Below are 27,448 nucleotides of genomic sequence, written 5' to 3' on the forward strand. Positions count from 1 at the left end.
TACCTCATTGTAGTTTTGATTTATATTTCTCTAATAATTAGTGATGTTGAGCAGCTTTTCATGTGCTTCTTGGCCATCTGTATGTCCTCTTTGGAAAAATGTCTATTTACTAGACATTTAAAAATGTCTATTCTGCCCATTTTTGGATTTGATTGTTTGTTTTTTTAATATTGAGCTGCATGAGCTGTTTATATATTTTGGAGATTAATCCTTTGGCCATTGATTCATTTACAAATATTTTTTCCCATTCTGAGGGTTGTTTTTTTTGTCTTGTTTGTAGTTTGCTTTGCTTTGCAAAAGCTTTTAAGTTTCATTAGGTCCCATTTTTTCATTTAGTTTTTATTTCCATTACTCTAGGAGGTGGATCTAAAAAGATCTTGCTGTGATTTATGTCAAAGAGTGTTCTTCCTATGTTTTCCTCTAAGAGTTTGACAGTGTCTGGTGTACATTTAGGTCTTTAATCCATTTTGAGTTTATTTTTGTGTATAGTGTTAGGGAGTTTTCTAATTTCATTCTTTTACATGTAGCTGTCCAGTTTTCCCAGCACCACTTATTGAAGAGACTGTCTTTTCTCCATTGTATATCCTTGCCTCCTTTATCAAAAATAAGGTGACCATATGTGTGTGGGTTTATCTCTGCGCTTTCTATCCTGTTTCATTGATCTATATTTCTGTTTTTGTGCCAGTACCATAATGTCTTGATTACTGTAGCTTTGTAGTATAGTCTGAAGTCAGGGAGCCTGATTCCTCCAGCTCCATTTTTCCTCTCAAGACTGCTTTGGCTATTCGGGGTCTTTTGTGTTTCCATACAAATTTTAAGATTTTTTGTTCTGGTTCTGTAAAAAGTGCCATTGGTAGTTTGATAGGGATTGCATTGAATCTGTAGATTGCTTTGGGTAGTATAGTCATTTTCACAATATTGATTCTTCCAATCCAAGAACATGGAATATCTCTCCATCTGTCAGTATCATCTTTAATTTCTTTCAACAGTGTCATATAGTTTTCTACATACAGGTCTTTTGTCTCCCTAGGTAGGTTTATTCCTAGGTATTTTATTCTTTTTGTTGCAGTGGTAAATGGGAGTGTTTCCTTAATTTCTCTTTCAGATTTTTCATCATTAGTGTATAGGAATGCAAGAGATTTCTGTGCATTAATTTTGTATCCTGCAACTTTACCAAATTCATTGATTAGCTCTAGTAGTTTTCTGGTGTCATCTTTAGGATTCTCTATGTATAGTATCATGTCGTCTGCAAACAGTGACGGTTTTACTTCTTTTCCAATTTGTATTCCTTTTATTTCTTTTTCTTCTCTGATTGCTGGGGCTAGGACTTCCAAAACTGTGTTGAATAATAGTGGTGAGAGTGGACATCCTTCTCTTGTTCCTGATCTTAGAGGAAATGCTTTCAGATTTTCCACCATTGAGAATGATGTTTGCTGTGGGTTTGTCATATATGGCCTCTTTTATGTTGAGGTAGGTTTGCTCTATGCCCAGTTTCTGGAGAGTTTTTATCATAAATGGCTGTTGAATTTTGTCAAAAGCTTTCTCTGCATCTATTGAGATGATCATATGGTTTTTATTCATCAATTTGTTAATATGGTGTATCACATTGAGTGATTTGCGTATATTGAAGAATCCTTGCATCCCTGGGATAAATCCCACTTGATCATGGTGTATGATCCTTTTAATGTGTTGTTGGATTCTGTTTGCTAGTATTTTGTTGAGGATTTTTGCATCTATGTCCATCAGTGATATTGGTCTGTAATTTTCTTTTTTTGTAGTATCTTTGTCTGGTTTTGGTATCAGGGTGCTGGTGGCCTCATAGAATGAGTTTGGGAGTGTTCCTTCCTCTGCAATTTTTTGGAAGAGTTTGAGAAGGATGGATGTTAGCTCTTCTCTAAATGTTTGATAGAATTCACCTGTGAAGCCATCCAGTTCTAGACTTTTGTTTGTTGGAAGGTTTTTAAACACAGCTTCAATTTCATTACTTGTGATTGGTCTGTTCATATTTTCTCTTTCTTCCTGGTTCAGTCTTGGAAGTTTATACCTTTCTAAGAATTTGTCCATTTCTTCCAGGTTGTCCATTTTTCTGACGTAGAGTTTTTTGTAGTAATCTCTTATAATCCTTTGTATTTCTTCAGTGTCAGTTGTGATTTCTCCTTTTTCATTTCGAATTTTATTGATTTGAGTCCTCTCCCCCTTTTTCTTGATGAGTCTGGCTAATATCAGTTTTGTTTATCTTCTCAAAGAACCAGCTTTTAGTTTTATGATCTTTGCTATTGTTTGCTTGTTTCTATTTCATTTATTTCTGCTCTGAACTTTACGATTTCTTTCCTTCTTCTAACTTTGGGTTTTGTTCTTCTTTCTTTAGTTCCTTTAGGTGTAATTTTAGGTTGTTTCTTTGAGATTTTTCTTGTTTCTTGAGGTAGGCTTGCATAGCTATAAACTCCCCTCTTAGAAGTGCTTTTGCTGCATCCCATAGGTTTTGGATCATCGTGTTTTTATTGTCATTTGTCTCTAGGTATTTTTTGATTTCTTCTTTGATTTCTTCAGTGATCTCTTGGTTATTTAGTAATGTATTGTTTAGCCTCCATGTGTTTGTGCTTTTTACGTTTTTTACCCTGTAATTGATTTCTAATCTCATAGTGTTGTGGTCAGAAAAGATGCTTGATATGATTTCAGTTTTCTTAAATTTACTGAGGCTTGATTTGTGACCCAGGATGTGATCTATCCTAGAGAATGTTCCATGCACACTTGAAAAGAAAGTTTAATCTGTGGTTTTTGGATGGAATGTCCTATAAATATCAATTAAATCTGTGTGGTCTATTGTGTCATTTAAAGCTTGTGTTTTCTTATTAATTTTCTGTTTAGATGATCTGTCCATTGGTGTAAGTGAGGTGTTAAAGTCCCCCAGTATTATTGTGTTGCTGTCGATTTCCTCTTTTAGAGCTGTTAGCAGTTGCCTTATGTATTGAGGTGCTCCTCTGTTGGGTGCATATATATTTATAATTGTTATATGTTCTTCTTGGATTGATCCCTTGATCATTATGTAGTGTCCTTCCTTGTCTCTTGTGACATTCTCTATTTTAAAGTCTATTTTATCTGTTATGAGTATAGCTACTTCAGGGGATGGAATATCTTTTTCCATCCCCTCACTTTCATTCTGTATGTTTCCCTAGGTCTGAAGTGTGTCTCTTGTAGACAGCATATATATGGGTCTTGTTTTTGTATCCATTCAGCAAGCCTGTGTCTTTTGGTTGGAGCATTTATTTCATTTATATTTAAGGTAATTATTGATATGTATGTTCCTATACCATTTTCTTAATTGTTTTTGGTTTGCTTTTGTACGTCTTTTTCTTCTCCCACTTAGAGAAGTTCCTTTAGCATTTGTTGTAGAGCTGGTTTGGTGGTACTGAATCGTCTTAGCTTTTGCTTGTCTGTAAAGCTTTTGATTTCTCCATCGAATCTGAATGAGATCCTTGCCGGCTAGAGTAATCTTGGTTGTAGGTTCTTCCCTTTCATCACTTTAAATATATCATGCCACTTCCTTCTGGCTTGTAGAGTTTCTGCTGAGAAATCAGCTGTTAACTTTATGGGAGTTCCCTTTTATGTTATTTGTCGTTTTTCCCTTGATGCTTTCAGTAATTTTTCTTTGTCTGTAATTTTTGCCAATTTGATTACTATGTGTCTCGGCGTGTTTCTCCTTGGATTTATCCTGTATGGGACTCGCTACACTTCCTGGACTTGGGTGGCTATTTCCTTTCCCATGTTAGGGAAGTTTTCAACTATAATCTCTTCAAATATTTTCTTGTTTCCTTTCTCTCTCTCTTGTCCTTCTGGGACCCCTATAATGCGAATGTTGTTGCTTTTAATGTTGTCCCAGAGGTCTCTTAGGCTGTCTTCATTTCTTTTCATTCTTTTTTCTTTATTCTGTTCTGCAGCAGTGAATTCCACCATTCTGTCTTCCAGGTCACTTATCTGTTTTTCTGCCTCAGTTATTGTGCTATTGATTCGTTCTTGTGTATTTTTCATTTCAGTTATTGTGTTGTTCATCTCTGTTTGTTCTTTAATTCTTCTAGATCTTTGTTAAACATTTCTTGCATCTTCTCGATCTTTGCCTCCATTCTTTTTCCAAGGTCCTGGATCATCTTCACTATCATTATTCTGAATTCTTTTTCTGGAAGGTTGCCTATCTCCACTTCATTTAGTTTTTTGGGGGGGTTTTATCTTGTTCCTTCATCTGGTACATAGCCCTCTGCCTTTTCATCTTGTGTACCTTTCTGTGAATGTGGTCTTCGTTCCACAGGCTGCAGGATTGTAGTTCTTTTTGTTCTGCTGTCTGTCCTTTGGTGGATGAGGCTATCTAAGAGGCTTGTGCACGTTTTCTGATGGGAGCGACTGGTGGTGGGTAGAGCTGGCTGTTGCTTTGGTGGGCAGAGCTCAGTAAAACTTTTATCTACTTGTCTGCTGATGTGTGGGGCTGGGTTCCCTCCCTGTTTGTTGTTTGGCCTGAGGGGACCCAATACTGGAGCCTACCTGGGCTCTTTGGTTGGGCTAATGGCAGACTCTGGGAGGGCTTACGCCAAGGAGTACTTCTCAGAACTTCTGCTGCCAGTGTCCTTGTCCTCACAGTGACACACAGCCACCCCCACCTCTGCAGGAGACCGTCCAACACTAGCAGGTAGGTCTGGTTCAGTTTCCTATGGGGCTACTGCTCCTTCCCTTGGGTCCCGATGAGCACGCTACTTTGTGTGTGCCCTCCAAGAGTGGAGTCTCTGTTTCCCCCAGTCCTGTTGAAGTCCTGCAGTCAAATCCCACTAGCCTTCAAAGTCTGATTGTCTAGGAATTCCTCCTCCTGTTGCCAGACCCTCAGATTGGGAAGCCTGACATGGGTCTCAGAATCTTCACTCCAGTGGGTGGACTTCTGTGGTATAAGTTTCTCCAGTTTGTGAGTCACCCACCCAGCAGTTATGGGATTTGATTTTATTGTGATTGCACCCCTCCTACCATCTCACTGTGGCGTCTCCTTTGTGTTTGGATGTGGGGTATCTTTTTTGGTCAGTTCCAGTGTCTTCCTGTCAATGATTTTTCAGCAGTTAGTTGTAATTCTGGTGTTCTTGTAAGAGGGAGTGAGAGCACGTGCTTCTACTCCGCATCTTGAATCAATCTGTCAACATCTTTATTGGAGTGTAATTGCTTTACAATGGTGTGTTAGGTTCTGCTGTATAACAAAGTGAATCAGCTATACACATATCCCCATATCTCTTCCCTCTCGCATCTCCCTGCCTCCCACCCTTCCTATCCCACCCGTCTAGGTGGTCACAAAGCACCAAGCTGATCTCCTTGTGTTATGTGGCTCCTTCCCACTAGCTATAGGCTTTACATTTGGTAGTGTATATATGTCCATGCCACTCTCTCACTTTGTCCCAGATTACCCTTCCCCCTCCCTGTGTCCTCAAGTCTGTTCTCTAGTAGGTCTGCGTCTTTATTCCTGTCGTGCCCCTAGGTTCATCATGACCATTTTTTTTTTTTAAGATTCCATATATATGTGTTAGTATATGGTATTTGTTTTTCTCTTTCTGACTTACTTCACTCTGTATGACAGACTCTAGGTACATCCACCTCACTACAAATAACTCTATTTCGTTTCTTTTTATGGCTCAGTGATATTCCATTGTATATATGTGCCACATCTTCTTTATCCATTCATCTGTCGATGGACACTTACGTTGCTTCCATGTCCTGGCTATTGTAAATAGAGCTGCAGTGAACACTGTGGTACATGACTTTGTTTGAATTATGGTTTTCTCAGGGTATATGCCCAGTAGTGGGATTGCTGGGCTGTATGGTAGTTCTATTTTTAATTTTTTAAGGAACCTCCATACTGTTCTCCATAGTGGCTGTATCAATTTACATTCCCACCAACGGTGCAAGAGGGTTCCCTTTTCTCCACACCCTCTCCAGCATTTATTGTTTGTAGATTTTTTGATGATGGTCATTCAGACTGATGTGAGCTGATATCTCATTGTAGTTTTTTTTTTTTTTTTTTTTTGCGGTACGCGGGCCTCTCACTGCTGTGGCCTCTCCCGTTGCGGAGCACAGGCTCTGCATGCGCAGGCTCAGCGGCCTTGGCTCACGGGCCCAGCCGCTCCACGACATGTGGGATCTTCCCGGACTGGGGCACAAACCTGTGTCCCCTGGATCGGCAGGCGGACTCTCAACCACTGCGCCACCAGGGAAGCCCTCATTGTAGTTTTGATTTATCTAATGATTAATGATGTTCAGTATTCTTTCATGTGTTTGTTGGCCATCTGTATGTCCTCTTTGGAGAAATGTCTATTTAGGTCTACTGCCCATTTTTGTATTGCGTTTTTTGTTTTTTTGATATTGAGCTGCATGTGCTGCTTGTAAATTTTGGAGGTTATCTTTGTCAGTTGCTTCATTTGCAAATATTTTCTCCCAGTCTGAGGGTTGTCTCTTTGTATTCTTTATGGTTTCCTTTGCAGTGCAAAAGCTTTTAAGTTTCATTAGGTCCCATTTATTTGTTTTTGTTTTTATTTCCATTTCTCTAGGAGGTGGGTCAAAAAGGATCTTGCTGTGATTTATGTCATAGGGTGTTCTGCCTATGTTTTCCTCTAAGAGTTTGATAGTATCTGGTATACATTTAGGTCTTTAATCCATTTTGAGTTTATTTTTGTGTATGGTGTTAAGGAGTGTTCTAATTTCGTTCTTTTACATGTAGCTGTCCAGTTTTCCCAGCACCACTTATTGAAGAGGCTGTCTTTTCTCCATTGTATATTCTTGCCTCCTTTATCAAAAATAAGGTGACCATACGTGTGTGGGTTTATCTCTGCGCTTTCTATCCTGTTCTATTGATCTCTATTTCCTTTTTTGTGCCAGTACCGTACTGTCTTGATTACTATAGCTTTGTAGTATAGTCTGAAGTCAGGGAGCCTGATTCCTCCAGCTCAGTTTTTCTTTCTCAAGATTGCTTTGGCTGTTCAGGGTCTTTTGTGTTTCCATACAACTTGTGAAATTTTTTGTTCTAGTTCTGTGAAAAATGCTAGTGGTAGTTTGATAGGTATTGCATTGAATCTGTAGATTGCTTTGGGTAGTATAGTCATTTTCACAGTGTTGATTCTTGCAATCCAAGAACATGGTATATCTCTCCATCTATTTGTATCATCTTTAATTTCTTTCATCAGTGTCTTATAGTTTTCTGCATACAGGTTTTTTTGTCTCCTTAGGTAGGTTTATTCCTAGATATTTTATTCTTTTTGTTGCAGTGGTAAATGGGAGTGTTTCCTTAATTTCACTTTCAGATTTTTCATCATTAGTGTATAGGAATGCAAGAGATTTCTGTGCATTTATTTTGTATCCTGCTACTTTACCAAATTCATTGATTAGCTCTAGTAGTTTTCTGGTAGCATCTTTAGGATTCTCTATGTATAGTATCATGTCATCTGCAAACAGTGACTGCTTTACTTCTTTTTTTCTGATTTGGATTCCTTTTATTTGTTTTTCTTCTCTGATTGCTGTGGCTAAAGCTTCCAAAACAATGTTGAATAATAGTGGTGACAGTGGGCAACCTTGGCTTGTTCCTGATCTTAGTGGGAATGGATTCAGTTTTTCACCATTGAGGATGATGTTGGCTGTGGGTTTGTCATATATGACCTTTATTATATTGAGGAAAGTTCCCTCTATGCCTACTTTCAGATTGGCTGTTTTTGAAAAATTCCTCCTTGTTTAGTTGACTGAATTCCTAGGAAATTTCCCAGGCAATGATATGAATTAATAATAAAGTGATTAAGAATACATTTTTACAAGGTTCCCATGAAGACCACTGGGGTGGAAAAAAGCAATGTATAAAATGCAGTGCTGCGGCTTCCCTGGTGGGAAGAATATACCTGCCCATGCAGGGGACATGGGTTCTAGCCCCGGTCCCGGAAGATCCCACATGCTGTGGAGCAACTAAGCCCGTGTGCCACAACCACTGAGCCTGTGTTGTGGAGCCCATGAGCGACAGGTACTGAAGCCCACAAGCTTAGAGCACATGCCCCGCAACAAAGAGAAGCCACTGCAATGAGAAGCCCGCGTACCGCAACGAAGAGTGGCCTTGGCTCACCACAACTAGAGAAAGCACATGCACAGCAACGAAGACCCAATGCAGCCAAAAATAAATTAATAAATTAAATTTATAAAAATAAATGCAGTGCTTAAAGTTAGAGTAATAATTTGTGTAAATTTTAGCAGGAAAATTTAGTCTGTCAGTTATTTCTCTTGGATCTCAAAGCAAATTTTTACTTGCTTGGAAATATAACTTATAACTGGAATCATAATAAAATACAGTATCAATTTTGAAATATCTGAAACTGTAATTTGATGATGTATCTTTAGGTTACTCATTAGTTATAGAAACATTAAACAGAAACTTAAGAAACTTTAAGCAAGGTAATTATATAATGATAGACATAGTCCATCTCTATCTGGGAATACTCATTGACAGAATTTTGAGGGAACAGGAAACATTAACAGATTCCCCAATTAAAGGAATAAAAATGATCTGACTTTCTTTTTGTATGTACAGGATTGGAAACCATGTTGGAATTTTTAAAAATATCGATGAATATAGTTGCCTTCTTTTCCCATGTTTAAACTTTTACTTCTCTTTTATTAGTCTGCAAAAAATGGTGAAGCTTTACAAAGTAATGAGGAGATGGAAAGTACAAAAAACTTTCTAGCTTTAACTGCTGCATCAGAAGAAACTGTTGGTGAGTAAAATTGATTTGTCTTTGTTTTTAATCTCAGGGTCATAGAATATTTGGATTAAAGTAAAAGTCCCAATTCAGTTATCTTTTCTTTTTCTTTGTGAGTTTAATTCTTTAGAGGAAATGATCACGTTGGATAGGACTATATGGAACTCCTCTGAAGTTAGGTATGTTTCAGAGTCTTCTAGTGTTTGTGTCTCCTCAAGGGTGAGGAGGATAAGGCAGTGAAAAATCAGGAAATAGACAAGGTATGTCTTTGCCTTTACTTCCTGTGACTCTTAGGTGCCTCTACACACCCAGTTTGTGCAGTCCCCTGACTGCCTGGGATTGTCCCACGAGGTGTCTCACTCAGGCCTCTGCAACCTTTCATAAAAATCCGCTACTGATTTGTCCTTTCCCTGTTCTCTCATAGTTCTGGTTTATGAGACCAGCCAGTTAATTCTGTGCATATGTTTCTACTTCCCCCACTTGTGTGTATGTAACAGCTGACCCTTGAACAACATGGTGGTTAGGGGCACTGCCCCTGTGCAGTTGAAAATCCAGGTATAACTTTACAGTTGGCCCTCTGTGCCTGCAGTTCTGCATCCATGGATTCAACCAACCAAGGATTGTGTAGTACTATAGTATGCATTTATTGAAAAAAATCCGTGTATAAGTGAACCTGTGCAATTCAAACATTATGTTGTTCAAAGGTCAACTGTGTATTTGTGATTCGCCTCCGCCTCCTCCTTCTTCTTTTCCTTCTTCCTTCTTTTCTTTCTTTTTCTTCTTCTACAGAAGTACTGTGGAATCATATAACTTATTTTAATTTACTTAGTAATGAATGTTTTAGTGATTGGGAAGACATGGATTTTTTGGCAGGACACTTTTGAAATCCTTTAACTAACATCATCTAAATGGTCATATAGTATTTCTTGGGCATTAGACTGGCTCTAAGTAGGGGTCCCAGGAGTGGGATTGCTGGATCGTATGGTAGCTCTGTTTTTAGTTTTTTAAGGAACCTCCATACTGTTCTCCATAGTGGCTGCACCAATTTACATCCCCACCAACAGTGTAGGAGAGTTCCCTTTTCTCCACACCCTCTCCAGCATTTATTATTTGTAGACTTTTTGATGATGGCCATTCTGAATGGTGTGAGGTGGTACCTTGATGTGGTTTTGATTTGCATTTCCCTAATAATTAGCTATGTGGAGCATCTTTTCATGTGCCTATTGGCCATCTGTATGTCTTCTTCAGAGAAATGTCTATTTAGATCTTCTGCCCATTTTTTGATTGGTTTGTTTGTTTTTTTGTTATTGACTTGTATGAGCTATTCGTTTATTTTGGAAATTAAGCCCTTGTTGGTCACATTATTTGCAAATATGTTCTCCTAGTCTGTAGGTTGTCTTTTAGTTTTGTTGATGGTTTCCTTTGCCGTTCAGCATCTGTATTTTAGAATGCAGGAGCTAAACGCTAATTTCACCACTGAGGCATTTCTAAGAGGCCACACTTGCTGTGCTTGACTCTGGAGCAAGGACTGTAAAACAGGCCACTCTGTAAAGGGATCCATGGTGGCCTTTTGACATTAGCCTTTTGGTCACAGAGTTCACTACTGAGTGAATTTTAAGCCTTAGAGGGAAAGACTTGTTTTCAGCTGGCCTTTCTTCGCGAACAAATCTGAACTATCAGATACATTTAATTTTAAAAGCCCATGACAGGTCCATTTGGTTAAATCTATGGAGCTCAGAGTTGTATCTCTGGAGTCACGTGACTACTGTAGGCCCTGTAGACATCTACAGTCATGCTAGATTAGTACTAATACTCTAACATAGAAACTTCTTAGACTCCATGATCTGGAAGCTGGAGTTACCAGAGGCTTGGCCAGAGAGAGTCATTGCTTTAAACATTACCATGTCAGAGTTTCAATTTTCAGATTTCGAATTCTTAGTCACTTATTGTGTACTGGCAGTGTTTATCGTGTGCAGAGCAGATAAGATGTGAGAGTAGGGTCAGTGTGAAAGGAAATGGGGATCAAAGATGCTTTTGGGTAAATCAAGGGTCTTTCGCCCTTCATTCTTGCTGCCGTCTGTCTTGATTAGCTCACGCTTGACTAGTTCACCAGAATGAAGAGACAACACTATTGTACTCCTGGTTCTTCAGATTTAATTAGACTTTTTTGGTGGCTGGCCTTTCATGGAAGACAGGTTCCTTAATGGAATGTCTTGCTGGCTCTTCACATCCTAGGCATGTCAGCAGTCACATATATATCTGGTCTTTAAAAATCTTAAAACCCAAAAGAGATAGCATTTACTATAAACTACATTATTAGCCTAATTATACATTTTTTAAACATTTGACATAACATAATTATTACCTTATTCCAAAAGAGGTAACTTTTGGAATCTTCAGTTTATGAAATGTGTTATTAGCAAGTATGAAAGAAATGTATGAAAGAAAGGCATAGAAATGAAAGAGTCCAATTTTACCACCTAGCACTGATTTTTGATAGTCTCATATTTCTACTATTACAGCATAGCCGCATATCATGAAATGTTGTGACACTGCTTATATCTGTTGCGTCCTGAGATTAGTTTCTTTCCCAGGTTATTCACTGAACTTCAACTACCCCTCTTAATTAAAAATGTAAAAATTTTAAAAATTAAAAAATTATTTTGATCAAGCCTATGGATAACCATAAATTTTCAAGTAAAGTGTTTCTTATAAGGCTTATTATGAAAACAGAAATCTTTTGCTCTCTTTTCCTCCATGATCATTTTTTTCTTTGTTCCCTGGAAAGCTCAAAGTCCTTGTAAACTGTCCAGTAGGTGGCAGCATCTAGTTAAAATAATACTTTAAAAGCGTCTCTTGAAGAATTTAGAGCCAGGCTTATTTGGACTTGAACTTTAAACACAAATCTATAAATACCCAAACCTACTTTTTGCTGTTCTTATTTTTTTCCTTTAAACAAAGGGAGAAATCTTAGGATGAGTGTTCTATCTTTATTTCTCCCAGTCATTTCCTTAACTTTCTTAAGAGTAACTCGAGGGACTTTGGGCTAGTGGCAGAATGGCAATTTCCAATCTGTTTTCCCACCCTCTAAACACAAAATACATCCTTTGGGGATGTTATAGTCCCTTTATAACATCACAAATAAACAGTAGCAAAAAAAAAAAAAAGAAAAGATACTTGTGTATTTAGTTTTATTTATAGGAACTAAACACAAATGGGGCGTTGACTCTATGAGAATGATAAACACCACATTAAACTGATTTCTTTTTAAACCACATTTTGACTTCATAAACCAGAGATAATATCCTCAAGTACTGAGGTTTCAAAGTGGACGGTATTGCACTTGCTAGAGATTTCAGAAGTATTTTAAAAGTCTGTCTCACAACATTTTTGAGGGATCACTTTAAAGCTTTTCTAGAGGAATGTGAAAATCATTTACCACACCAGGAGTTTTCCCTTAGTTTTTAGCATTTATCTGATGGATAGAGGTAGAATTCATTACTCTCTGAGACGAATATATCTAGTGATAGGATTGCTTGTTATCGGTGTTTTGGATAGAGGTTATTCTTTTTTGCCTTTGTCACTTTTGCCCTTGTGTTTCCAGCTCCAATGTATAAGTACATGTAAGCACAAAACAGTGGCACTTTAATCAATCAGATTTCTCAAAATTTGCAAATACCTCTTTCAAAATGATTTTCTGTGAAATTTAGGAAAATGTTGCTTCTGCTCTTGCATGTTAAGATTAAATATTCCAAGAAAATTTGGTAGTCTCTTTCTGCTGTGATTTGCAGAGGACTTGGGGAGAAAATCACGTAATTGTGCTGACTGGTACAGCTAAGGATTTTTGGGTTTTAACCTCTGTTATATTCTCAGTATTGCTTAGCAATTTCTCTTACATTCTCCAAAGTGGCTCTTCCAAATTGTTACTGTGTATTTAACCTCCCATCCTCTTATGCAAGTCCTTTACCCTGGCAGTCTTAGGGTTCAGAGAAAATGCACCAACTGGTTGGAAGTCCCTTCCAAATTCTTGCTTTCTGTCTCCAAATTGCACTCTGACTGTGCTCCTCTACCCTCTTCCCTCTTCCCTTAGATGGAGGGCAGGTGCTCTTCTTCTCCAAGGCCAAAGTCAATAATGTCCCATCTCCTTCACTCTACTCCTGCCTCCTGATCCATCAACTTTTCTGTCTCTTACCTAGAGCATCTCTCTCGTCTCCTCTGGGTCCTTCCCTTCAGCTAACCAGGCTTAAATGTTCTGGCCCTAAAACAGAATCAAAGAGCCATCAAACCAACAAAACATACAAATAAAACCTCCTCCCTCGGTTCGTCACCCTACTCCCAAACAGGTACCATTCGGTTTCCCTCCTCTCCTTAAAGGTCAGACTTCTTGAGAGAATAGTCTGCACCTACTAGTGCTACTTGGTCAACTTCCATTTACTTCCCAACTGTATTTTCTCCTGTCACACTACAGAAACTACTTCATCAGTGGTCCTCCTAAATTCTATATCTAGTGACATCCTCCCAATTTTCATCCTATTTGATGCCTCTGTCGCATCTGACATAGTTGACCACTCATAGAATAGTAACTTTGTTTTTTTTACTGGATTCATTATTTCCTGCTGGTTCTCCTCTCCCCCTCCTTATTTCCCATGGTTGAAACCTATTTCTTCTTTTGTATATTTTCGCTATCTTGGTTAATGGTTTCGTCATCCACCCAGTCTTTGTGATGGCTCATTGTATGTGTCATTTTGACTGGATCACAGGATGCCCAGATGTCTGGTTAAGCATTATTTCTGGGTGTATCTGTGAGGGTGTTTCTGGAAGAGACTAGCATTTGAATTGGTAGACTGAGTGAAGTGAATACTTTCCTGATTGTGGGTGGGCATCATCCAATATTTTGAAGGCTTGAATAGAACTAAAATGTAGAGGGGGGAGGGATTGGCCCTCTCTCTGCCTGACTGTTCGAGTTGGGACATTGATCTCCTCTGGCCCTCAGTAATAATTATTTTATTTATTCTAATTACCTTTAGTTGTTTGCTTTGAGTCTTGTTAGTTTATGATCACCTGGAAATAATATTAATTTTCAACACTTATTCCTATTCTGAGAACGTTATAAGGACATAGTGTTGAAATTTATTCAATGTATTTCAATATCTATTTAACGTATTGTAAAGCTTTTTCTTCTTGACAAACTTAATTAATGTTTCAAAATTAATAGATTTAAATACTAAATTAGTCTTTTATTCCTAGGTTAATGTATTTCTTGGTTATGGAGGATTATTATTTTAATTTAGTACCAGATTTGAATGGCTGAATTTATTCAGAATTTTTGCCTCTGTATTTATAAGTGAAATTAGCTGTGTGTTTGTGTGTGTGCGTGTGCCCATGTGCATGTATGTCATGGTGTAGCAGGTAGAGGTGGGGTTGGTGGTGGTTGTGTGTGTGCTTTGTCAGTCTGTGTTAGCTTCATAAAATGAATGGGGCTAGCTGTCCATTTATTTCTAAGCTTTGAAACAGTTTATATAACATGGGGATTATTTTCCCCAAATTTGAAAGATTTCACTGGAAAAACCATCTGGTTCAAATAATTTCTTGGAGGCAATTCTCTGATTCTTTTCTCAGCTTCTTTCATATTTACTACTGTATTACAGTTTACTAGTCTTCTGGAGTCAATTTTGGCAATATGTCCACGTCATTGAGATTTTAAAGTATCCATTTCACTGAGATTTAAAATTTTACTAATAAAACTTCATATAGCATTCAAAAATGATAATTCTCCTTCTTATTGTTTATATGTCCCATTTCTTATTTCTAATTTTGTTAATTGTTTCTCTTTTTAATCTGGAATTTTTGTAAAGTTAATTTTTAATTTTAGCACAGTTTTAGATTTACAGGAAAAATATGAAGAAAGTACAGAGATTTTCCATATACCTGCAACGAGTTTCCCTTTTATTAAGATTAGTATGGTACCTTTGTTACAGTTAATGAACCAATATTGATACATTATTATTAACTAAAGTCCATACTTTATTCAGGCTTTTAGTTTTTACCTGATGTCCTTTTCCTGTTCCAAGATCCCATCTAGTATACCACATTACGTTTACTCAGGTCTCCTTAAGCTACTCTTAGCTACGCACTTTCTCAGACTTCCCTTGTCTTTGATGACCTTGGCAGTTTTGAGGAGTACTGGTCAGGTATTTTGTAGAATTTCCAGCAGTTATGACTTATGTCATGGTTTTCACATGATTCGACTTGTATTGTATGTTCTTGGGAGGAAGACCATAGAGTTAAAGTGCCATTTTCATTACATCCCATCATACTATCAGTATAACTTATCACTGTTGATGTTAACTTTGATCACCTGGCTGAGGAAGTATTTGTCAGGTTTCTCCACTGTAAATTTTCTCAATAGTTCACCTTTTCCGTACTGTCTTCTTCAGAGGAAAGTTACTATGTGCAGCCCATACTTAAGGAGTGGGGAGTTATGCATCACTTCCTCGATGGCAGAGCATTTACATAAACTATTGTGAATTATTCTTTATTATTATTTTTACATTTTATTTATTTATTTTTAAAATTTGGCTGCTCTGGGTCTTCGTTGTGGCTCTTGGGCTTCTCTAGCTGTGGCGCGGGCTCAGTAGTTGTGCTGCGTAGGCTTAGTTGCCCCGCGGCGTATGGGATCTTAGTTCCCCGACCAGGGATTGAACCCCTGTCCCCTGCATTGGAAGGCAGATTCTTAACCACTGGACCACCAGGGCAGTCCCATTGTGAATTATTCTGCATGGGGGATTCATCTAGTCTCCTTATTTATTTATTTCACTATTGACTTGTGGATATTTGTTTATACTTTGGATTATTTCATTGCTCAAAATTTTACAGCTTTGACCATTGGGAGCTTGTTCAGTTGACTCTTGTGTCCTTTTGTCATATTTCCTCCACTGTGAGTTTTGTTTTGCTGTTGTTGTGAGCACTTCCTCACTTTCTGGCTTCAGACTCATCTTCAATGTTTCTTACCTGAGTCCTAGAATCAGCCGTTTCTCCAATCAGCTGGTTCCTCTTATTGGAGAATGGTACTAGAAACCAGATCTGGGTGCTAGGTGTGCTTGCTGTTACTGGGGAGTTGTTGACTCTAGGCCTTCTGAGAAAGGAAGTATTTGTGTGTATGCTAACCTGTTACACACTTATCTATAAATATCTCTATGTGTAACCATCTGTATCTGTATTAGGCTAAACATAGGTTCATACTTAGGTCTCTGACTTTATTACCCCATGGATCATTCTAGCCTTTTCTCTTGCTTATCTGTAACCACCACTCGAACAGTGAAACACCTGGCTCTCATCAAAGGCCATCCATTTACTTCATTGTTCAATTCTACTGTATGTGTGTAGTGATATCAGAATTGTTGACCTGTACCCCACAGGACATAACCTCATCAACGGAGTACAGAGCTCACGTGCAGTTTCTGTTGCCTTTAGTCTTGCAGAGTCTACTCATTTCCACAGTTACTTAAAGTGAGCATTTTTCCCTTCACCCCCTCCAGTGAAATTATTTCATACATTGATAACACAGATTGTTTTATCAGATTCTGTATTTTATCCTGGGATTCTGTGACATCCTAAATAATCTTTTGAAAATTGCATACCTTAAGGTTCACTCTCTGTGCTGTGAAGTTATAGGTTTCCAAAAATGTATAGTGTCGTGTGACCACTGTTACGGTATAATACAGAATAGTTTTACCACACTTAAAGATCCCCTCTGTGGATGAATGGATAAAGAAGATGTGGCACATACATATAATGGAATATTACTCAGCCATAAAAAGAAATGAAATTGAGTTATCTGTAGTGAGGTGGATGGATCTAGAGTCTGTCATACAGAGTGAAGTAAGTCAGAAAGAGAAAAACAAATACTGTATACTAACACATATATATGGAATCTAAAAAAAAAAGAATGGTCATGAAGAACCTAGGGGCAGGGAATAAAGACACAGATCTACTAGAGAATGGACTTGAGGACATGGGGAGGGGGAAGTGTAAGCTGGGACAAAGTGAGAGAGTGGCATGGACATATGTACACTACCGAATGTAAAACAGATAGCTAGTGGAAAGCAGCCACATAGCACAGGGAGATCAGCTTGGTGCTTTGTGACCACCTAGAGGGGTGGGATGGGGAGGGTGGGAGGGAGGGATATGTAAGAGGGAAGAGATACAGGGATATGTGTATATGTATAGTTGACTCACTTTGTTATAAAGCAGAAACTAACACACCATTGTAAAGCAATTATACTCCAATAAAGATGTTAAAACAAACAAACGAAACAAACAGGTCCCCTGTGTGAATCGCCATTGAACTCTCCCTTCTTCCCCCAAACCTCTAGCCACCACCGATTTTTTTACTGTCTCTCTAGTTTTGCCTTTTCCAAATGTTGTATAATTGGAATCATTCCGTATGTAGCCTTTTTCAGAGTGGGTTTTTTAACTTAGCAATATACAGTTAAGATTCATCCATGTCTTTTTGTGACTTGATGGCTGATTTCTTTTTGTCACTAAATATTTTTCTATGGATGTACCACTGTTTGTTTTTCCCTTCATCTATTGAAAGATATCTTGATTGCTTCCAGTTTTTGATGAATACGAATAAAGCTGCTTTAAACATTAGTGTGCAGATTTTGGTGTGGACATAAAACTTCCATTTTGGGGGGTAAATATGTCGGAGGAGGATTGCTGGATCATACAGTAAGTGTTTAACTTTGTAAGAAACTGCCTGTCTTCCAAAATGGCTCTACCATTTCATATTCCCACCAGCAAAAATGAAAGTTCCTATTGTTCTGCATCCTTGCCAGCAATTGGTATTGTCAGTTTTTTGGGTTTTAGCCATTCTAATAGGTATATATTGATATCTCATTGTTGTTTTAATTTGCATTTACATTTCCCTAATGACAAAGGGTGTTGAGTATCTTTTCAGGTGCTTGTTTGTCATATATATATTTTTACTGAGTTGTCTGTTTAGGTCTTTTGCCCATTTAAAAAAATTGGATTGGTTGTTTTCTTGTTGAGTGTTAAGAGTTCTTTGTATATTTTGGATACAACTCCTTTGTCAGATATGTGTTTTGCAAATATTTTCTCCCAGCCTGTGGCTTGTAATTTCCTTCTCTTAACAGTATCTTTTGCAGAGCAGATGTTTTAAATTTTAATAAGCTTAACTTACCAATTTTTTCTTTCATGGATCATGCTTGTGGTGTTGTATACAAAAACTCGTCACTAAATTAAAGCTCATATAGATTTTTATCCTGTGTTTTAGAAGTTTTATAGTTTTGTATTTTACATTTAGGTTTATAATCCAGTTTGAATTAAGTTTTGTGAAAAGTATAAGGTCTGTATCTATGTTCTTCTTTTTTTATTTTTATTTTTTGCATATGGACATCCAGTTGTTCCAGCACCATTTGTTTAAGAGATTATCCTCTCTCTATTCAACTGTTTTGCTCTTTTGCTAAAGATTAGTTGACTATATTTTTGCAGGTCTATTTCTGAACCCTCTATTCTGTTGCAGTGATCTATGTGGCTATTCTTTTGCCAATACCATGCTATCTTGATTACAGTGAGTGTTTTCTCTTTTTAAAATTATACTTGAGGATTTTTCTTTTTATACCTTTGTGAGCCAGTTTTGAATTTCTTTGCTAATTCTAACAATTATCTTTATTTCTTTTCTTGAACTTGTTATTGTTTTCTCTAGCTTCTTCAGTTAAACTAGTTAAGCTCATTTTATTTTCTCTTAAAATATGTGTCTGCTAGGGCTGCCATAAAAAAAATACCACAGACTGGGTGGCTTAAACAGCAGAAACTTATTTTCTTACAGTTTTGGAGGCTAGAAGTCTAAGATCAAGGTATTGGAAAATTTGTTTTTTGGTGAGGTCTCTCTTCCTGGCTTACAGACGGCCACGTTCTCACTGTGTCCTCACATGACCTTTTCTCTGTGCACAAGGGAAGAAGAGGAGCGGGGTGAAGATATCTCTGGTGCCTCTTCCTCTTCCTGTGAGGACACCAGTTCTATTGGATTAGTACCCCACCTAATAACCTCATTCAACTTTAATTACCTCCGTAAAATACAGCCACACTGGGGGTTAGGGCTTCAATGTATGAATTTGGGGGGGGATTACAGTTCAGTCCATAACAATATGATAAAAGCCCCATTGCTATAAATTTGTTTCTGCATATAGATTTAGCTTTGTACTACATTCTTTGTTGTATGGTATCATCATTATTCTCTACAGGTTGTTATTGTACTCTTATTTCTTCATTGACCTTATAGTTAATTAGAAAATGGTGCTTTTCCCTTGTTCTCCAGGATTTTTTTTAAGCCCTCTGTTTTAAAAGTCAATGTGGAAATCTATAACACTGTGGGCATTGTTTTGATATTTTGAGTTTATTGAAATTTCCTCTGTAGTCTAATAGGGTGGTTCTTAATTGTAGGGGACATTTGGATGTGTGCATTTTTGGTTGGTGTCATGATGTGCAGTGGGAAGAGGTCAGTTTCTACCTAATCGGGGCAAGTGAGAACTTCTGGTTCTCTTCTATGCCACAGGCCAGTCATGCCATTGTGTGTCATATGTTTCTCTCTGTGTGTGTGTTGGGGTCGGGAGGAGAGAGAGAGAGGGAGAAAGAAAGGGTGAATATATTAGGCCCTGTCTTCCTCTAAATATGCCACACTGCCATTGCTGCTTTGGAGCTGTCAGGGGTAGGTGTGGAGCACTATGTGTGGAGTCTCCTCCCAAGTTCCAGGTATGCAGTGAGGCAGAGCCCACAGAGCTCTGGTTTTCCCATTCTCTTTGGTGATCTCTATCCAACTCCAAGATTTCACCTCTAATGGGATGAGTGCCAGGGAGCAGCCTCACATGTGTGTCACTTGTGTCTTTGCAAACTCATCCCCTCTGATGTTCTTCTAGGTCCTTCCCATTGTCTGGGATGGGCTTTCTTCTGTAGGTGGCAGGAAGCAACTTAAATCAATCCTGCAATCTTCCTCTTTTAAGACTCTTGTTAAAAATTGCGCTGAAAACTTTTGAAAATTGTAAAGCACTATAAAATTGAAAGAGTCTTTCATTCAATTTAAAAAAAGTTAATAAAACAATTGTGCTCAATCTTTCAAGGTCTGGCCCTTGATCTCTCAAGGGAGACTTATTTCCCCCAGATGAATGTTTGTAGTGAGGAAATTTGAAAATTTTCCTATTAACTTCTAATTTTGATATAATTTCAGACTTGAAGTCTGAAAAGTATGAAGAATTCTCAAATACCCTTTACACAGATTCTCCAAGTGTTAACATTTACCACATCCTCTGTCTTCCTGTCCACAAGAGGACACACACATGCACACAAATCAGGAAATAAGTATCGATACAGTACTATTATCCAATTGACAGACTTTCTTCATGCTTTGCCAGTTGTCACACTAAAATCCTTTCTAGCAAAAGAAAATTCAAGATAATGCATTGCATTTAATTGTCATGTCTCTTTAGTCATTCTTTGTGTTTTGTGACATTAGCATTTTGGAAGATTATGAGCCTGTTATTTTGTAGACTGTTGCCCAGTTTGGGTTTATTTATGTTTCCATATATTGGGTTCAAGTTATGCATTTTTGGCAGAAATCCCACAGAAGTGGTACTGTGTTCTTCTCCATGAATCGTATCAGGAAATGCATGATGTTGATTGTTCCGTCACTGATGATGTTAACTTTGATCATTTGATTAAGGTGGTGTCTGCCAGGTTTCTGCCCTGTAAAGTTACCATTTTTCTTTTTGTACTGAGTAAGTTATCTCATGGAAGGATACTGTGAGGCTATTATCCTGTTATTCTTCAAACTTTCACCCATGAGTTTTATTATCCATTGATGATTCCTACCTGAATCGATTATTATTATGATGGTTACCAAATGGTTATTTTCTAATTCCATCATTTCTTCTACATTAATTAAAATGTTTTTTGACTATAAGGAAGAGCTTTCTAATGGAGGACTTTTGGAATTTAGAAAATGCTTTTTCTCTCCCAAGGAGTTGAGCTCCTGCAGTTGAATGTCTGCCTTTTACAACTGTTGGCTTTTAAACTCAAGACTGAGCTATGAGGCCTTTGTTCTAGGCTGTACCCATCTTCTGTCTGAGGCAATGACTACCCTGCGACTATGGGTGAAGAGCCACAGGGTCACACGAATGATTTCAGCCTAGGAAAAACCCCTGGGTTTAAAAGCTTCAGTATCACCTTGCTATAATAGTTTTTAGTATTGCAAGTTCTCATATTTTTGTGTCTTTCTAGGTACTTTAGTTTAAAATTGAGTGAAACTGCTATTAAAGAGGAATTATGTGATCAAAAATAAATATATTACCACTTTGGATATGTGATGCAACTTAAACCAATAACAGAACATTGCCAAATTGCTGACTCGATGAGCCTGCTTTAATGAATATTTTAAGACCCCTAATAGTAGTGGTTGCAAAACAATTAAAGTTTGAAAAGAACTTTAAACCTTTTTGCTTTTTGAGTAGCTTACCCCTCTCCCTGCAAGGCTTATACCACTAATTTGCTAGATTAACTCATCAAAGATTGTACAAGGATTATGGTTGTAATGTCAATCCTGGTGATGCCAGATTATTATGAATTCCAAATTAGGGAATTGGATTGATGAATTTTTTTTTACTGTCAGAAGTTGTACGTTATGAATTTGGTGGTGTTTGTGTGTTAGGGTGAATGTATCTTGCCTGTATTGTCTCCGAGTAGATGCTTGAATCAGGTTTGTTTCAGAGGTAGGTGATGAATCCTGTAGTGTCTTCAAGACTTGTCATGTTTTCTTAAGCAAAAACATTTCTGTGCCATAACCTGGCAGATTCTCTCGTATTAAGGCAAAGTGATATTTATTTATGTTAGCAGTTTCTTGTAAATATACAGTGTCTGAAGTAGCTAGTAGAACATGAAACAAATTACATTAAACAAAAAAAGTTAAAAACCACAATTTCCTAATTTCTTTATGGGTATTATCCCAAGAAAATAAATAAAAGAAAAGAAGGCTAACTGCTAAGTGTCTCCCCAGTTTTCTCTCTGAAACACATTCTGTTATTTTAATGACTGACCCTATATCTGAAATCTAAACCTTGGGGATCTAAAATAAAAAATAAAAACACAAAGTTATGCAGTGTGCACATTCTCCATTTTAAGAATATTAGACTTTGGGTACATTATCTCCAGTTAATTAATGTGATATTTTAGTGCACCCTTGTACATCCTCTTTGCACAGAAGTTCTAGGGAAATTCTGTTGATTATCTTGATTGCTCTGTTTTGAGTGGCTCATGTGTACAAAGATGATTATCATTTCTACCTGAAAGTGACATTGTCTTTTTTTTTTTTTTTGAAAGTGACATTGTCTTAAGAAACATGTGTGGAGGGAATTGAGGAATATTGCAGAGAACATTAGGTCTTATCTTTTTTAAAACAACTGTTCATATAAACAATTCCTTATTTATTTTGTGTGTATTAAACATGTATATAGATCCTTCTTGCTATGAGCACGAAGATACCTTTTTCTCTGTGTTTCACACTCAAGTCCCTCCAGAAGACTATGAAAACTGTATACAGAATGTCAATAAAGGTATGTGATTTTACATACTGTCACAAGAAGATACTAGCAGTATGTAGAAATATTCACAGATGAAACGATTTGATGTGATTTAATTCAGTGGTGAGTGGAAGTAGGTGAGGTTATAGATGAAACAAGATTGGTCATTATTGAAGTTAGTTGTTGAGGGTTCATTATACCAGTCTTTCTACCTTTGGATTGAAATTTTGTATAATAAAGAGCTAAAGAAGATCTGGCTGCGAGTAATGGAAACCTAGCTTTAAGTGAAAAAGAAAATTTATGGAAAGAATCCTGCTGGTAGACAGCTTCTTTGATTCCCAAGAGCATATCCTGTGGCTAGTCATTGAGAGGGCAATTCAATTCCTAAATCCTAGAGAAGAGACCAACTGATCTGTCTTGGGTTAGGTGCCCACCCTTGGTTCAACCAACTCATCCAACCTAGCAAGGGTTGGGGTCACTATAAGAACATGGCAGCTTCTACCCTGGATCACTATCAGGATGGAGAGAAGAGGACACTTCTAGGGAGATAATTCCTACCAGACAATCTAAGGTTTAATCCTACAATTTATTAAAAGTATATTTTAAAGAAACTATTATAAATGTAGACAGAGATGCATTTAATTTGATTTATTTTAATGTTGTATTGTTTAAGAGAATATGAAACTTCAGCTGAATGAATAGACTTCATATTTCAACTTAAAAGACTGTATACAATTTGGATTATGGGAAAAAGTTATATATTTTATATCTAAGAAGGCGACTCACCAAAAAAGTAACTCATACTTTAACTATTGATAGTTTATTAAAAAAAATCATGTTATTGATTAAAGAATAAAACCCCAATTATAAAGGATAGAAAAGTAAAACTTTTCTTTTGTCTGAAAAGAAATTAAATCCACAGATCTCACCCTTTTTCTTGTTCTTTTCAGCTAGTGTTATCAACATTTATTCTTTAATTATTAAATTTGTACTGAATCTTTGATAATAAGCTGTAAATACACCAATTGAAGTAACCTCTCTTATAAAACAAAGGTAACTTTTAAGTAAGCCTTGTCTGCATTGAGCTACTGGCTAGTGTTTTTTTCTGTTGGACTTTAATATGGCAATTTATCCTATTTTGTAAGGTGGACTCCATTTGTCATTTAAGAAGACTCTTCTTAATGTGTATTTTTAGAGCTTTAATGAAGGATTCACATAATTTTTAAAAAAATGCTTTAAATGTGACTACAATGAAAACAAGATATTTTATAAAGGGGATAAGAGTCCACAAGTATTTTTCTTACTCTTGTCTTGAGTACTCAGGGTCTGAACAACTCAGAGGTTGACTCAAATCTCTTTTCAAAGATTGAGAAAAACTGATAAATTGCAATGGGTTTTAGGGGTTTGTGCAGATAGGATGTGGAACATCCAGGACACTTATGCCCAGACTTTGCTTAAAAGACAGGTTTGAACAAAAAGTTTATTGTTCTGAGAGGGTGATGGCAAATTAATAGAGTAGCGGGTAATGACTCTAGTCTTTAGGGCAAGTTTTATTTCATATAAAGACTAAAATAAAATATATTTTAAAATTCCCATGACATCAGAGATTTCTCCTTTACTTATATCACTTGAAGTTCTTTTTGTGTTTCCCATGATTCCAAAGGAATCAGCATAAGAAGTTTGATACAGGATGATGAATAACAAAAGAAGTTTTATGAGAACTTCATGGAAAATTATGGGAACACATTTATCTTTTTAAGAATACATCTCTGGGGAATTCCCTGGTGGTCCAGTGGTTAGGGCTCTGCGCTTTCACTGCAGGGGACACGGGTTCGATCCCTGGTCGGGGAACTAAGATCCTGAAAGGCGTGTGGCACAGCCAAAAAAAAAAAAAAATCTCTATATGTATTAAGTTTCTGGATCTGGAATTTAGAAGTACTTCTATGTGTGTTTTATTTCTTATATATCCTAATATATGCTTAAGGTAAATTTTTAGCATAATGGACAATTATAATTCTGAAAAATTTTGAACTTTCTTAATATTAGATTTTACGTATGGTGTGGAAAGAAATGAGTCATTGATCAAAGCAGAAAAGAAACCTTTCTCAAATACAGAAAAGATTGAGCTCAGGGGTAAACACAGCCAGGATTTTATTAAGCGAAACATTGAGGTATGTACTTAGAAATTTAGAAGCCAGAATGTGGGATGAAGTGAGCTGCAAACATGGAAATAGTTGTGTTCATTGTCTTTAAATATTTTTTTTGACCATGATGCACGTGTATGTAATTGAAACACTATATACAACTGATAGAAAAGTTTTATGAGCCAGTACTTAACTTCACTATTTTCTTCTCCATCCTATCCTATTCTATCCCATCCTACCGCTTTTAAAATTGCTAGCTGCAACTTACTACATTTGTTTCATTATGCAGAAATGAATCTGGTTCCTGCAGTTTGAAAAACATTTATTTAGAAAATAGTTTTGGACAGTGTTTCCCAGATTTTAAATTGCATATTTAAAATCAATTTTAAAATTGTTTTATTAAAGTAATGAGACTGATTTTATAACTGGTGCATTTAGAAATTTGAATGGAAAATTCTCCTGGCAGAGCTGGAGAGGCCAACTGGTTGTCTGCCCACTGCCCCTGCCCCTTCCGCCCAACTCTAGCAGAGCTTCCTGGCAGCCTGTCACTTGTCTCTTGCTCTGATTAGCTCCCTGATTTAGGGGCTCAACCTTGGTCCTACAGGCCCTGCGGTCTCACTTGGTTTGTCCTTAAGGCAGACTTAGATTAACTAAGGGCACAAGAACTCCTGTATTAGACCAGAATGCGAATTAATTTATAGCAAGAAATAGAAGTATGGGACAGAGGCTCATGGCAAACCACTCAGGCAGTTAAGTCACTAGAAAGCTACATTGGTGAGTATGAAGTGTTACGAGGAGAGAGTTAAGTAATTCTTCATAGTTCAAGCCTGATGCTTTTCCCACAATTAGCACGTCTTTTCCAGGCAGACTGGATTCATGGGTCAGCCTGCTGCTGTGAGGACTGACCTCTGGGACTCTCGATTTTTCTGTGCTCCATCTTCGTATGATCTGAAGGAGACCTTCTCCAGCTTGCTCTGTCTCTTTGTGCTGGCTCATTGTATGTTGATTTAGTGTTTAATTTTCCAAGAGCAGTAAGGTTTTCCCCATATCCAAGTTCTTGCTGACACAGACAGCAGCTCCACCATATATTTCCCTTTTTCCCTTTTAACAATAGTAACTGAACCTTATTTAAACTCCTGATATGATATTCTTGAAATTTAAAAGCAGTTTCATTTAGTGAATATATGCCACATAGGAAGTGGTAAGATTCCTTCCAAATGTCTCAGCAAATACGTTTTTGCATTGATACATATTATATAAAGAGAGGTTTGCAAACTGCCCATGTTTTAATTTTAAATAAAATGTTTGTTGAAATGGTTGAATATCTTTGCTTGGAGAATGGACCTCTATCAAAAATTTGGCATAAAGTAAAATTACCTAGCAAATGAAAATGCCTACTCTCACAAATTTTACCTTAGTGTTTCTGTATTGTAGAAGCCTCAGGTCCCATTTTTATTTTTCCTGAAGTATGAATTGCTTTGAGTATTTAATATTTTCCATTCATACATTCTGTAGTTGGCCAAGAATTCAGGACAACCAGTAGTTATGATTGACAGAGAGAAGAAAAGGCTGGCTGAACTTTTGAAGGACTTGGATAACAGTGATTCGGGGCTGTCCAGTTCTGAGGTAAGTAAACTCCGATATTCCACAAGCTCTACACTTCTTAATTTTTATTCCTTTAATCATGTTATTGACCCATTAGCATAAATTTGTAGTAATTTTTCAAATTATGGAGCAATATTTCTGACTTAAAAAAATCCCGTTTTGGGCTTCCCTGGTGGCGCAGTGGTTGAGAGTCCTCCTGCCGATGCAGGGGACACAGGTTCATGCCCCGGTCTGGGAGGATCCCACATGCCACGGAGCGGCTGGGCCTGTGAGCCATGGTCGCTGAGCCTGCGCATCCGGAGCCTGTGCTCTGCAACGGGAGAGGCCGCAACAGTGAGAGGCCCGCGAACCGCAAAAAAAAAAAAAAAAAAAAAAAAAATCCCATTTTACAAACTTATTTTTATCTAAATTTTCCAGTTTATTCTTGCCGATTCATTATTGACTCTCCTATGTCATTATAAGAGTGACTACAATTGGCTTTCACAATAATAACCTCTGCCTATGATGTGATGGGCTTGGTCATTGATGACATAGAATTGTGTTTCTCTGGATCCTTTTATTTTGGACATTTCTTATTATCCCTAAACTGGTTCCATGATATTTTAGCATAGTCTTCAGTAATCCTGAAGAGCACCATCCTGCTCCTGCCCAGGTACCGCTGGGCATCTAGTTCCCTGAAGAGTCTGGGGCGAGCACAGACTGAGTCTAAGGAGGGGAAAAGTGTGAATCCAGGGTGCGAATGCAGGTATTTGTAGGGCCCAGACAGGCACATAAGGAGTGCAGTGGCTCAGCGTTTGCGCTTGTTTGCATACTAAACTTATAGCCGTATTCTTTTTATTTATTTATTTATTTTTAAAAGTTATTTCTGAGATATACATTTTAAAGTAATAACTAGAATTATGACTTATAATATTATATCAGAGCATATAAGATTTTTAGAAATTTCGTGTAATGTCTGAAAGTTTAGTATTAGTTTTTTTTTTTGTTTATACTGCAGGTTCTTATTAGTCATCAATTTTATACACATCAGTGTATACATGTCAATCCCAATCGCCCAATTCAGCACACCACCATCCCCACCCCACCGCGGTTTTCCCCCCTTGGTGTCCATACGTTTGTTCTCTACATCTGTGTCTCTATTTCTGCCCTGCAAACTGGTTCATCTGTACCATTTTTCTAGGTTCCACATACATGCGTTAATATACGATATTTGTTTTTCTCTTTCTGACTTACTTCACTCTGTATAACAGTCTCTAGGTCCATCCACGTCTCAACAAATGACTCAATTTCGTTCCTTTTTGTGACTGAGTAATATTCCATTGTATATATGTACCACAACTTCTTTATCCATTCG

At 37.3% G+C, this 27,448-nt stretch overlaps 1 protein-coding gene across 1 annotated transcript in view; it reads left to right on the forward strand.

The window, feature by feature from the left end:
* FSIP1 (fibrous sheath interacting protein 1) overlaps positions 1-27,448 on the forward strand; it is a 213,529-nt gene that overhangs the window by 12,710 nt on the left and 173,371 nt on the right. Inside the window, exons 4-7 of the mRNA XM_032623071.1 lie at positions 8,675-8,768; positions 22,280-22,378; positions 24,392-24,516; positions 26,005-26,115. Coding sequence (XP_032478962.1) covers positions 8,675-8,768; positions 22,280-22,378; positions 24,392-24,516; positions 26,005-26,115 — 429 coding nt within the window. The remainder of the gene's footprint in view (positions 1-8,674; positions 8,769-22,279; positions 22,379-24,391; positions 24,517-26,004; positions 26,116-27,448) is intronic.

The sequence above is a fragment of the Phocoena sinus genome, chromosome 2 (assembly GCF_008692025.1).
Source record: "Phocoena sinus isolate mPhoSin1 chromosome 2, mPhoSin1.pri, whole genome shotgun sequence".
NCBI classification, from domain to species: domain Eukaryota; kingdom Metazoa; phylum Chordata; class Mammalia; order Artiodactyla; family Phocoenidae; genus Phocoena; species Phocoena sinus.